Raw genomic sequence first — 15,120 nt, forward strand, 5'->3', positions numbered from 1 at the left:
TAATCTAGTCTGCGGTTAACTTGGTACAAAAAAAACCCATAAAGGAAAGATAATGATTCTAAGGGAGAGAATCACTATGTTAAATAAAGTAACTAAGTCAACAGCACTACAATCATTATATTGCAATCACTGGTTTACTTGTCTGTATTCACCACAAAAAAAGTCAAATTTGATGATGGTGGGCGAATGTTTTCTTCACCAGTGTCTCTAAAGTCAAGTTCAGTATGCCATGTAGGTATCTGACACTGGTTGAATAAATTTATTAAGTGAATTAAGTAAAATAAATTAGGTAAAAATTTTGATCAGACCTCAAAATTCTTAAATGGAGGCCAGAAACAAAACACAACAAAGCTACACATAAAAGAGAAACATAAAATAGTATTAGTTTCAGTATAATAATTAAACTTATTACTATTCTATTAATTAGAATAGCATCTGATCAATTTAAATTTAAAGATTAGTAATAAAATATATTAAGAGATCCTTGAAGTAAAAAGTATTTATTTGAGGATTAAAAGTCAATTGCAAGCAAGTAAAAACTGCCAATATACTGACATTCAAAGTCACTTTCACCACCAGCTCATAATAGGCTAAGTTATATTTTACCACAATTTTATAAGAAGTTCACAAAAATTCTAAACTCAGGGAATAGGAAAAGATCTTTTATTTAGTCAGAGAAGTAGTAGACAGAAATAAAAGCATTCTTCAAGGAGCAGTGTCATATCTTGGAATAAACCAGACAGACCTGGGCTCAAAATTTCTGTTCCTTACTAACTTGACAACTAGAAGCAAGTTATTTGAGCACTTTGAGAATGAAGTTTTATTTGTGTGTGTAGTATGAAAGAGAAGTCAAAGTTAAAACTTAAAAAATTTAAAACATGCAATGGTAAGCAAATTTCAGGTAAATGGAAAGGAAAGAAGGCAGGAAGAAAAAAAAATCCATTAGTGAGATGACGGGAGACAACATCAAAGGCTCATATAAACGAGATCCAGGAATTATGAGTCAAAAAGATGTACGAATTGGAGTAACCCCTAATGTAAACTATGAATTGTTCCAAAGTGGTCTCTCTCTCCAGCTGAGTACTACTGGAAATTTCAGTGGGATAATCATTTTAAAATGAAGAGTTTAGCATCTGGCTGCTAGGTATTTAATGTCAACAGAATCCCCATAATCATCACGACAAGCAAAAACTGCTGTCATACAATTCCAAATCAATCACCTCCTCATTAGAAGTATTTTAAACAGGCCCAAGTGAATCTGATATGGTAAACCACTGAATAGGAGCATCAAGTATTTTCTAGTCTCAAATCTGAGATTATCTTAACTGAATTAACTGGTGAAAACATTTTTCAATCATTAGAAGTACAAAGTCACAGATAACATAATTAAAGGATAATGAACAAAACATAAGGGCAAAACTTAATCAGAGACCCCAAACCAGAACTCAAGACTAATGGATTTGTATACAGAAATGAAACATAAAATAATAAATTCTTCTACACAAGTAATAATTAATAGAATTTCTTCACAACATATTTCATACTCATCAACAAATAAGTAACTTTTACACACACCAATGGGTTGAAGCAGTGCGTTCATTAAAACCACCACAAGAATCTGTAAATAACATTTCGCTTCAAGCTGACTATGCTGTCTTATCTACTCAGTCCTATATCGTACAATATATTCAGTTCCTGAGTCACCTGCCTTATAAGTAACACAAATTCTAAGAGTAGATAATATTTGGACTTTAAAACTGCTAGTTAAGAGCTTTCCTATAAATCTCAAGAATGGCTGAAAAAATGAAAGGGATCTAGAAGCCTAGCAATCTTTTATAAACATTTAAAAAACACATGCCCATGTTAAATATAATTTGAGAGGCTGATTAGAATCCCGTTATTGGCATACTTTGCAAAACTGTTCAGTTGATTATAGAACAGCAGAACAGAAAAAATAGTAACAGGAGTTAGAACAATGTTCCAGCTTCAGTTCTGTCATTTATGGGTGTGGTCAAGCTTTTTGGGCTCATATGACCTATAACTATCTCTTTAATGGGCATATGATTCAGCCATTCTATGTTAACAATTAGAATGAAATGAAATCATGAATATGAAGGTGCTTCAGAAAACTACCAGAGAAGGCAGTGGCAACCCACTCCAGTGTTCTTTCCTGGAGAATCCCAGGGACGGCGGAGCCTGGTGGGCTGCCATCTATGGGTGCCGTCTATGGGGTCGCAGAGAGTCAGACACGACTGAAGCGACTTAGCAGCAGTAGCAGCAGCTATTCAGTTACAGGGAACTTGCTACTTAAAGAGTATTTTCAATGAAAACTTCAAAATAATTCATATTGTTTTCTGCTTCAAGGACCAAATATGAAACTCAGCAAAATTGTACATAGCCTTAACAACTGATTTGGCCATTCTTGTGTTAACTCTTAAACATCTCATTCTGAGAAAAGTAGATGACCAAATTTACTAAAGGTCAGCAATTTCAACAGATAAACTACCACTAAATAGGAAAAATGACCTTAGAAGTTAATATTACCCTGTCTACATTTCATATAAGATTTTCTGTGATTAGGACAGAAGACAAGTTACAAAGTTTTTAAATCTATTGCACTATTTGATTGCTGAATACACTATTTGATTACCGAATACATGACATTAACAAAACTTTAATAGTTACCTTTGAATTAACTAATTTCCCTGCGCTCATAGCTGTCATTAGACTTTTTGGCATCCTTAAGGAAAAAAATAAGCCAGTTCAAAAAGAGGTACAGAGAAGAAAGCCATTTGTTCGTCAAACCCTAATAAAAATACAGAATACTACTTTATACCCAAGAAGTTCCGTATCAATCTAAATATTATGAGAATAAAGATTAAATAAGAAATCATTAACATATTGTAAACATTTACTCAAAGAAGAAAAAGAAAGGAAACAAGAAAGGAAACAACTAGTTAGCTAGCTCCAGGTAGACAAACAAAATAAGACTGGAAATATTTCATCTTCTTTTACAGGGAGTGAACTATCTCAAAATAAGAGGCTGACTTCTATCATAGAGAATAATTTAAAACACAACTACTGGTAGAAGATTTTTCCCTCAACTTTATAAATCAATGCAACATGAGAAAATAATTCATTTAATATTCAATGCTGAATGTAAAGCCCAGAATGTGACAGAGCTCCTTGCATTTCAAAATAAAAACCACTAATCTTAAAGTTGTTCTCTTTGCTTGTTCTTTTCCACTTGCTTCTCTAACCAGTGTTTTAAGTGCTTTTAACAAGTTATGGTCAAGCAGGTACCAATCTGAAGGGACTCCAAATGGTTAAAGATAGTAATACAGGATCAAAAAAAGGTATAAAAAGTGTTATCTTCCAAACTACAATGGACTGAAATATATCAACAACCCTAAAAGCTATCAATTTACACAACAATTACCTGTAGTGTATGATGATTTAAACACAAAAACAAAAAACCCCTACAAGTCACCTTCAGAAGTTGCTAAGGCATCAACTTAATAAAGTTACAAAATATAGGAAAAAAAATTAGGCATTATCATGATTCCTATATGAACTATGTATTTCAGGGTAACCTCACAACCAATGAAAGTTCTTTTCTACAGAAAAATTCCAGCTAACCAATGCAAAAGGAATGACAGAGTTAGAGAATCACCATTTTGCAATCTCTGAAGAAATATTCAGGTGATGATGAAAGGTTGCTAAGCTGTTAAGTGGATCTGGCTGATGGAAACAACCTCACATGGAAACAACCAGATATGTGTCTCCTGATATGGTGCAGCAGAACTATATAACCAAATAACAAAGCAAACAAACAACAAGATCGAACCACTAAATTTAATTACATTTTACAGAAAATTCAGAGAACAGAGGAACACATTAAATATCATCATGAGGAAGAATTCATCAGTCAAGAATGTGGGATATTCAATAGGACAAAGTTTCTTTCACAAATACATGTAGAGAAGAAGAAGAAGAAGAAAAAAGAGGATGGAAAAATGGTTCATATCAAAAGACATATCAAACAAATAATGGATCTTACTTGGACCTTGATGTAAACACAACTGTAAAAAGACATTTAGGTAAATTAGGGAAATTAGAGTAATGAGAACTATAAATGTTAAAAGGTATGATTTTGATATTGTGGCTATAAATGTTTTTTAAAAAGGAATCTCTTAGAAATTTCACATTATAATATGGAATCTAAGATTACTTTTTCATGCTTCAGACTTCAGTATATTTAAAAAGGCTGCAAATCTTAACAAAAATGTTTAGGTTATAAAAAAATGGAACAACCAAAATCTATCAGTTGAAATATTGATTCTTCAATCACAAGGTGACTACTAGTCATCCTACTAAAAATATTTATGTTCATGGAAAATTACAACTATTTTTTAAAAATGAAACATCTCCTGGAAAACCAGAAGCACACAATGTTGTTATTAGCTTTTTCTGTGAATCAAGTAGCTAGAAGAAGCAAAGGCATAGGATAGGTGGCTTAAAAAAAGAAAAAGAAAGATGCTTCATCCAGTATTTTAAGACTGTAGATAGCTAGACCTACCAATAACTATAACGGTTACATGTCTTAACATCTCATAAGAAAATCAACTGGAACTAATTAATTCCAGTCAATTTTCACGAAATGGAAAATTTATCTCTATTTTATAGTATTATATTCTTAGTGTATGACCACAGTAAGATTATTTTTTAAATGGCTATGCAAATTCATTTCCTTAGGTAATTTATAAATCAGCAGCCTTGATAGCTTAACTTATGGCATAATCCATTTCAGGAATACACAATTTAAAATATATTTTTTAGACCAGAGAGCATGTTAAGTCTTGCATCATGAGTCAATGATATGCAAGTGAAGGACAGATTATTTTCATGAACACTATGTGAAAAGCACATTTATGAAATCTACTGAATTACTTCAATTTGGCAGGGTCTATTCCTTGTTACCAAAAAAGGCTGCTAGTTATAGTACGACTAAAGCTAAAAGAAACTAGGGAACCTCAAAAGAAAATAATTTACAGACAATTTCAATCAGAGGTGTATTAAAATGCCAGATTTCAAGGTGAAGCTAACCTAAGGAGTTAAGCTTAAACTGTGGACACAAAAGTATCAGAGTACAATGTAGAACTCCTGGCCCACATGATTACTCCTCATAACTGACTAGAATTCATTCCATAAGCATTTATATGCCTGGATTCTTTATAGTCAAAAAAATCTAGATTGTGGTTTAATCAGAGACATCTAAAAGGTCATTATAATCCAATTTCTAAGCAAGTTATATAGAATAATAATGCCATTTACACAGGCACTAAAGCACTACATAGGCAGTTAACAGTTGACAGAAACCTGATCTGAAACTTACCTATGAAAAAAATGACAGGACATGACAAATATAATCTTAACGAATAAAACACAAAACTATTATGAAATGTCTATCCTAGGTATGTTTTGTTCCAAATTTTGGTGTCAAAGTCTCAAAGGCATGTTTCAATGTTTTAAATGGGAGTAGTAGGAGTGGGTCTGAATAGAAATAATAAAAATCAAGAACTGAATAGCTCCTGTGACTGAGAAAAGATAAATGAAGAAACGTGGTAGACTAAAAACTGGTTAAGTTTACACAAACAGTGCTACAAACCAGGTCTGAGGACCCCACTCACATAAATTAATTGGTTGTATATAGTTAATATCCCCAAAAGAGCAAAGGCTCAGAACTGGGGTGGGGGACCAGTCTTTTTAAAAAAGAATCTAGCCCACTTTGTAATAATATAAATCTAAATGATGATCACTGTTAAAGATTCCTTTGTTACATGGACACTTAACTACATTACCGAGCTTTCAGAAAAAACAGCTATAGCCTTATGACTGGGGGAGGGGCTCAAACATAATCACTAACTTATATTTGCTTACAAAAGCAAGCATTACTCTTTAAATCACAAGCTGATTAATATCTTTCCAAGCATATATAAAAATCAACAACAGAACTCCTCAATTTTAAGTAGAAATGACTAGAATCAGAAAAATCCAAAACCTAATTTTAATAAAATACTTTGAAGAGACAGGGATTCATACACAGCCTCTGATATCCAAAAACCCCTCAAAATATCCTGTTAACTACATGGTTAAATACATCTTGGAGCAGCAAAAAGGGAACCACCAATTCAAATAATCCTGGGCTGGGGCAATTTTAATATACAGATATAAACCAAAGTTCTAAATGTCCCAACTACAAGGGTACAAAAAACCTAGAACATTTTTTCTTAAACAACATATTCAAAAGTAACAGAAGTACATGGACCAAACCCATACATATTAAGATTCTCTAACTCACAAACATACTCAATTCATATACCCTGATATAACCCTTTGGTAAAAGGCCAAAGCAAAGACCATCATACTAAACTAAATTATTTAAAGTTCAATAACTATGTGACTAACATTTTGCTTTTGGTGTGCACAAACTTTTGATGGTGAAATTTATTTCACTATCACATATAAATAACTGACTTTTCAGATGAACTAAAACACACACAAATCAAAAGCACAGACGAGAAAAAACACACCACTGTATTTCATAAAAGGAATAAAAAATACAATAGGGGTCTTTACCTTACTGTACATCAGACCCTCACTTTGAATTTTCACAAAAGTAGAACTTTTTCAAAAGGATAATATCTAAAAGCAAAAGCAATTTGGCATGTTTTATCCAACATTAAATATTTTACACATATCATAAAACATACACACAAACACACTTACATGTATACATACGAATAAAAAGGGTTTTGGTTTTTTTTTTTACCTAAATGCAAACTGGATGAGGATCCATGTGATGAAAGTGATGGCGGTGGCGTAAGTGAATGTCCTGGAGTTTGGCTTGGCAGAGGCATGCCTATTGGACTTGGAGAGGAGGAAAATCCCAGACTATTGTAAAATGGTTGCCCTATGGGTGCTAGGCTGCTACTAGATCTTTTGTACAAGTCAGAGCTAGTAGATAGAGACTCTCTCCTTGTGGCACTACTACTTGCAGAACTGCCAACTGAAGAAGAAATAAAAAAAACCCTAATTACATACAGTGTTAACTGAATAAAACCTATCCCCAACTCTTGCTGGGAAATAACAGAAGTGATCACAATAATTATTTTTAGAAACATAACAGAGAAGATAATTACTGTGATAACTATATATACTGTGATAAGTATATATACTAACTTATTAATCATAAAAGGGTATAAATGCACCCCAGGAAAATGACCAAATATTTACCAGCAGTCATATGATCATTATTTCACACATATTTACCACTGACACATATGATTACTGTGCTTTAATACCCTGGTATGATTTATAAACCCTGAAACTTTAAGTTGTCTGCTATGCTAGAGATTAAATTCCAATAAGGTTATATTTTGGTAGTATCCTAACCTTTGGAACCAAGTTCTTAGACTTCAACCCAATGCCAAGAAAAGATTATACTGATAAACAGAATATTAACACATTTCCCTTGCCATTCACATTTGATTTGGGTTCCAGCTTGTGTTCAAACCAGTCCTTTAAGTCCATATTGGCCCGAATATTAGTCAGCTGTGAAATACAGTGGCAGCTTACTCCTCAGTACTTTTCGCACTACACATTCTCCTGATTCTTCAACAGCTAAATTACAAAATACATACTGGAAAAACCAAACTTTAACTGCTAGCTGTTTTCAACCAAAGACATGCATTCACTTACCCCTCGAGATCTTCCATTCTTAAGATGACAGTCTGGCCCCGTGAACTGCTTACTTAGGTAAAGGTATTACATCCCTTACTGTACTACACACTAATTTTTTGTTTTTCACTTAATCCCCAATTCAACTATTAACTTTCTAGTCCTTTTTTCATTTTATAAAATCATAAAAGAATGGTAGGTTCACATTACCATGTAGCTATGCAACCCGAGATCTGGCTATTCATCAACATATACTTGGATAATCAAATTCTTTACAAAGTGTTTTTAAAAGGGTTGTCCAAAACTCCCAATTCACAAGTCTCACTTAGAGCCTGTATTTTCAACTACACTTTTTTTTTAAACTGTCTCTAAGCCTCCTAAACCAAGTCTTTTTATATTCAAGATAATATCATATTACATTTTTTAACCTGTAAAGTTTTTAAAAGACAAGCTCTATATTCGGACCAATATGGTTAATTCTTTTAAAGAAAATTTTAATAGGTCAATTATAAATAGGTCATAAGGGTATAGATTAAAGAGAAAAATTGAGCAGAGCACATGATGGGAGACCAAGGTAAGCTTATTAACACAGAAAGAAAACTTAATTACACTGGTTTTACCAAAACAAAAATCCTATAAAGGAAAAATACCAGGCTCATACTACTGTATTAAGCAAAATATTAATATTAACAGTATTCAACCTTTTAAATCAGTGAATATGGTTTCTGAAGGACTGATCGGGTTTTAACGAAATTCTCACTTTTTAAGATATATTATAGGGAAATACTAAGTAACTATATGCATTTTTAATACAACAAATTACTACTACTGTAAGAATGGTTGTGGCAAAACTGTCAATGTATGCTATAATAACTATGCTAATTTAAAAGGACACTGTCAAAGTGATTTTTCTAAAACATGGCTACATTTGTAATTTCTATTTATTTCAGAAAACATTTAACTGACAAGGAAAAAGACAAAAGCCCTCTAAATGAGAGCAGCAGTACTATCATTCCCCTGGCAAATAATCAAAGAAACCACAGTTTTGACACATGCAATATCATTTTCCTCTAAAAAGGAAAAGCCAAGCAAAACATTTAAAAGAAATAGCTTTACTTTAAACATAAACACGTTGGCTTCTTAAATTTTACTATTTGCCTAAATTATCTGCAACAGCATGACTATAAAATATAAAACAAAATATACCTAAAATATTTAAGAGGCTAGATAATGACAGTGGAGTCACTAATCATATATCAATTGTGGCTAAAATGTTAAATCACGAGCTTTCAACTGTAAAAGAACATTTTAAATAGCAGGTTATAGAAATGGTGATTTAATCTCTATATTACAATGGCTAAGCTTCCTGGCGATCTGAGTTATAAACCGGGGTATTTAACACTGTTAAGCATTAATGATTTCATCATACGGATACGAGGATGGCTGTGTACATGGTACTGTGTATGTACAATTGCATATAAGCATATTTCAGATCTCAGATAGATATGGAATTGCCACAATGTGAAATGGTAATGGGTAGATTTCAAAGGTACATAAGTGCAGCACTTGAATGAACGCTCACAAGATGTCCAAGAGGAGGGAGATGATAGGTTTTTTACTGGTATTTAGGGATAGCAATCATTCATGTCCTCTGAAGCAAGGTAAAAGAGAGGTACCCCAAGCTGGAAATCAGAATGGAATAAAGCAATGCTCATAAATAAGGGAGAATGAAGATAATTTTTTGGCAGAGGCATCTGCAGGGGACAACTATAGAGAACAAAATGTTGATGACTAATCAGTTCCTGAATACAGGGGGAAGGGTCTTAACAAATAAAGAGACAGGGAAATTTGGGAGTATACCAGACTATCAGTGACATTTTATTATTACAAAGGGAACAGGATATTTATCTTTTCTCTATTTTTCCTGTATTATTCAGGGTCTACAAATCTACAGAAACCAGTTATTTCCACAAAAGTTTTTTTTTTTTTTTAAGTTATCTGTTCTTTTGATTTTCTTCAGCAATTTAGGATTATCTGGGGCAACTGCTTGTCAACTGTTAGAAACAAAAAAGTGAGTCTATGAGAGTGCCTGGGCTACATATTAAAATACTAAGCTCCAAACGTAATGCAACAAATCAAATAGGAAAATTAAAAGACTGAATAGTCTCTAAGTTCACTAGATTTTTCCTAAGAAGTTCCCATGCCCATTCTTTAGGCAATTTTTTTATTAGGCAAATACGATATTTCCTTTTTGTATCTCATTATATCAGAAAAGAATTATGCACCTAAAAGTTAATAGGTGTTCTGGACCATCCCTACTGAAAACGTTCAAAGAGTTAAGAAGATACTTTCTTAGAAATCTGGCAAAAATAGTAATGACTGGCATGTGTTAGTTTGGCCATTTTTTCACACCAGAAAAGAATATAATTTCACGTAGTGGGAAAACAGACTAGAAGTAGATTCTAAAGACTCAAGGACACCAGAGAAATAAAACATTTCTTGAGGTGTGAATAAATGTCCCTCATAAGGAAAAGGCTGTCAATTATACCAAGAGAATGACAGTAAGCTGTTTTTTCCCTAATGTTTCCTGAACACTCTGGAAATACCAGAGACTGATAATACATGTGTCAACAGGGTGTCAATGTGGGCCTCTTCTGATTTCAGCTCTTTCTCAGTTACAAAATCAGTTTCTGTGGGTACATTATTTATTTTGTGAAGCTATTTAAAATTTGGACTTCTTAAGTATTATGTATAAAACTAGGATACAAGGCGGGGAGGAGTCTTTTTAAACATATTTTTAGTGATAAAGGCTAAATTGTTTAACCTAAAATAAAGACAGGCATCCTTATTGTAGGGGCTTCTGTTTAGAACATTTCATTATATTTTATTTTTATATATTATACCTAATAGGGACCATATTCATTAACATTTAATAAGAATAAACCATCTGATGAGCACACAGATAATTATTACTTTAAAATATCAGAAACTTAAGATAGCAAAGTTTTTACTGCCTCAAACATTAATATAATAGGGAAAAGGGAAGAGCTAGTAACGAGCATAATGTATGTTAGCCCAAACAAATCTTACTAAAACAAAAATTACAGTAGTGTAATTCTTAAGGCCAGGGGAAAATATATTATATTTGAGTGAAGAATGGGCTGCTTGAAACGGGTTAAACATTCATAAACACTGCAAGAGGTTTCTGTCTACAAAACTAAGCCAATAAACCAGTATCTTATTCTTGTCCTTTCTACACTACTAGCTATTGTTCATATTAGTATAATATTAAAAACAAATACATGTACCTCATGTCCAATTAGCAGAGTACACTCATCTTAAAAAGAAACTTACCTGATGAACCAAATCCACTGAGGGCTGAGCCTATAGCAGCACCCAAAGAGCTACTGCTTCCAAAGCCAAGAGATGTACTTCCAGGTTGGCCAGGTCCGTGAGAAAATAAAGAACTGCTCTGGGAGCTATTAGTCAGAGAAGTGCTCCCATAAAATGAATTAGACTGCAGATTAGTGCTTGGCGGCTGCTGCTGCTGCTGCTGCGGTGGTGGCTGAGTGCCAATTGGCCGGAACAGACCATTTGTGCTGCCTGTGAGACTATTTGCAGTTCCTCCAGCTGCTGCTGCTGCTGCTATAAAATAAATTTCAGACACTTCTTGTAACTACCCAGAAACCATTTTCTATTTTTAAAATATCTCAAACATCACCAGAAAATTATTATCCCTGAAAATGTCAGTTACACTTACCAGCTTGTGCTGCTGCTGAACTAATTAAAACAGGTGTTGGAGCCATTAACCGAACTGGAGCTCCAAGGCCAGTTCTTGCTCCAGGGCCAACCACTAAGGCACCAGTCTGATCATAATAGGCAGTTGGAGCTAGTACTTGATAGCCTAGATAACAGCAAAATAAATGTTTACCAATGAAAACATTAATATAGAAAGCATGTTATTTACTTTCTCCCACAGTTGTTTTTATCAACCAGCAAACACAGCTATTCTTACTGAATATAAAACCATTAGTTACTATATAAAAAGTAAACACATCTGAGAAGGTATTACTAAATAAAAGAAAATCTAACAAAGCCTAAGTAAAATTTTTCCCTAAATTTTGACAGCGATACCTCTTGCTTATGGACCACAGAATGATGAGAAATAGTCTTTGATTTTGAAACTGTTAAGTAATCAAGGGCTGATGCTTGAAAATTATTACCACCAATTAGTTCTCCTGAGAGGAGAATGGATAAAGACTAAGGGAATTGAGAGAAAGCAGTGTAACATTCATTAGGCAATTTTAGTAAATTTCTAAACCAAGTGCCTCACTGATAGCATTTCCTTAGATTTTCATTTGCAAGCAATCCTTTAAAGATAAAATCATGATATAAACAGGTAACTTAAAATCATAAAGTTTAACAGTCCATTTGTAAAGGGTCTCAAGCTAGAGTCTGAATAAAAATCACATAGGCATTAGTTGTATTACAGCCTTGACCACAAGGCAGGTGACAATTTGCACTGTTCAGAACTATAGGAAGAGTAGTTTCTCTCTTCATAGACTTTCTTAGTTCCTCATCTGAACCACAGAACAGAAAATGATTATTTCGAACAGAAAACTGACTTTTTTGCCAATTTTCTCAAAGATGATCCAAAATAACAAATACCACTCAGGATGCATGGGAGAGAAGTTAACTATATCTCTCTATATATCTCTCTCTTATATATACATATACATACATTCATATAGTGGCTATTTTAAGGCAATAGGTTTATTCTCTCCCAGGAGTCAGGTTAAGAAACGCTGTCTTATACAGTAACAAAGACTCAGGCTCAAAAGTGTGAGGACCACTTGCAAAAAGGTACTAGCAATATTGGATATTTTTAAATTTAAACACCACCTTCCAAACTAGGACCAAAACTTTCACATGTAAACGCCGTTTTAATAAAATGCAGTAACTCTGATTCACAATTGCAGCTTTATTACAATGGATATGAATTAGAGGAGGACCAGCCAAATGAAGGGCTGCACAGGGCAAAATCTAGGAGGGAATGACCTCTCCTCTCAGAACTAATTGGTAATAATTTTCAAAGACCTTTCCTCATAGAATGAACATGATAATTTGAGAAATTATCAGATATCCAACTGTAACTGTCATATAGAATATGCAAGTCTGGAGTTTAATAGAGAGGTTCAGGTTGGATTTACAAATAAGGGAGTGGTCAACATAAGCATGATATTAGCTAAAAATGATCCAACCACCAAGAAATAAAAGTGTAGGGCCTATGGCCTGGAGGGTACTTCACATTAAGAGGCTGGAGAGAGGAGGAACCAAAGAAGAGTCTGAGAGGAAACAGCCAGGAAGGAAAAAACCAAATCAGAACACAGTGGTCTCCTGGAGGCCAAAGAAAAAAGAATTTGAATGAAGACTGAGCGATTAACAATGCAAAATGCTGCTAAAAGGCATTAAGAGTTGAGAACCAGACTAATGAATTTAACAATATGGAAGTCATTCTGGTAAGGATGATAGTCAGTGTGATGAGTTTAGTAAAGAATGGGAGAACCATAACAAGTGTAGAAATGCTTTTGAATTTTGCTGTAAAAAGGACCAGAGCAGAGCTACAGAAAAGGGGCTGAGAATAAATTTTTTCTTAACCAGAAAATGTTCTTGTTTAGCAGAGCATGATATTTCTTAAGTGTTTAAAACATTTATTATTGTGAAATAAAACAGAAAAAGTGCAAAAACCAAAAGTACATTATAATAATTACAACACAAAAAAGTATAACCTCCATGCAAGTCAGTAACAGAAATAGAAAACTGCCTGGTACCCACCTCTTATAAGTCCCTGCTCTACCGCAATCTTCTCTTTCCCTTTGTTGTTTAATCCCTAAGTCATGTCTGACTCTTTGTGACCCCATGGACTTGTAGCCCACCAGGCTCCTCTGTCCATTGGATTTCCCAGGCAAGAATACTGGAGTGGCACTGTTATTTCCTTCTCCACTTCTCCAGGGGATCTTCAGAGTTACACAATATCTTACTTCCCACCTTACTTCTCTCTCTAAACAATCATTTGACTTATTTAAAAAATTTTACATGCAAGTCATCCATGTTGTTATACTTTTGTTTCCATTTTCACTACTGTGTAGCACCTCACTAAACAAACACCAGGATAAATTTATCCATTCTACATTTACACTGTTCCCAGTTTGGGGTCATTGCCAACAGTATTGCCATAAACATTTTTATATGTGTATGCTAGTGTGTTATGAGTACATATTTCTCTAACCTAAGATGTACAGCAGCTGACACCCTGAGTTAAAGGGTATGCGTATTTTCAAACTTTGGTAATAACACCAAACTATCTTCAAAGTGGTTGTGCAAATTTACACACTTGACCACCTTGGTATTAAGAGTTCCCACTGCTCCATGACTTTTTTTTCCCCCATTTATTTTTATCAGTTGGAGGCTAATTACTTTACAATATTGTAGTGGTTTTTGCCATACAATGACTTTAAAAATACTTGATAAACTATCAGACTTTTAAAAACTGGCCAATCTGAAAGACAGGAAGAAACATTAGGTTGTGGTTTTGACTTTCTTTCCTCAGAAGGATGTTGGATGTCTTTTATATGCTAATTGTGGCTCAGCATTTCCTCTTGGGAAAACAACTGTTCAAAGTTTCTCTCACCCATTTTCCTACTGGCTGTCTTTTGTTATTGATTTATTTTTAATTTATTTATTCTATAAAATAATTTTATTTTTGGCTGTGTTGGGTCTTTGTTGTTTCAAGGGTTTTTCTCTAGTGGTGTGAGGGTTTTTCTTTGCAGTGGCTTCTGTTGAGGAGCATGGGCTCTATGGCATGAAGTCTTCAGTAGTTGCGGCTCAAGGGCTCAACAGCTGTGGTGCACGGAGTTGAGGTGCTCCGTGGCATATGGGATCTTCCGGGATCAGGGATTGAACCTGTGTCTCTCACACTGGCAGGCAGATTCTTCACCACTGAGACACCAGGGAAGCTCTCTTACTGATTTATAACTCTTCATGTATGCTGTGTTCAAGTGTTCCACAGTTTCTTCTTCCATTTCTAGCCTGACCTGTCATTCTCTTTATGGTGACTTTTGAAGTAATGGGTTCAAATTTTTTATTTCCTTTATTTTCATAACAAAATTTCCCTATATTATCTTCTAATAACCTTTAAAATTCCACTTTCCCACACAGGTCTAAAATCCAAAATGTAAATGATTAATGAACACAGGGTAAGTCATGGATCCCAATTTGAACAATTTGTTGTTCAAAGAATCAATTTTCTTTATTTCACCTTATTTATAAAACAAGTTCTTCCTCCCTACTGCTTTTTGCTGTTTTTGGGGGGGAATTAAT

General features: G+C 33.9%; 1 protein-coding gene across 7 annotated transcripts in view; it reads right to left on the bottom strand.

The window, feature by feature from the left end:
* PUM2 (pumilio RNA binding family member 2) overlaps window positions 1-15,120 on the bottom strand; it is a 95,648-nt gene that overhangs the window by 19,806 nt on the left and 60,722 nt on the right. For 5 of the 7 annotated variants that reach the window (XM_065928628.1, XM_065928624.1, XM_065928622.1 and 2 more), the window contains 3 exons: window positions 11,501-11,644; window positions 11,095-11,385; window positions 6,833-7,069 (listed from right to left, as the gene is read on the bottom strand). In XM_065928628.1, the coding sequence (XP_065784700.1) occupies window positions 6,833-7,069; window positions 11,095-11,385; window positions 11,501-11,644 (672 nt within the window). The remainder of the gene's footprint in view (window positions 1-6,832; window positions 7,070-11,094; window positions 11,386-11,500; window positions 11,645-15,120) is intronic. The other 2 variants (XM_065928627.1, XM_065928626.1) reach the window with 1 other exon arrangement.

Source organism: Muntiacus reevesi, chromosome 3 (genome assembly GCF_963930625.1).
Source record: "Muntiacus reevesi chromosome 3, mMunRee1.1, whole genome shotgun sequence".
In the NCBI taxonomy this organism is placed as follows: Eukaryota; Metazoa; Chordata; class Mammalia; order Artiodactyla; family Cervidae; genus Muntiacus; species Muntiacus reevesi.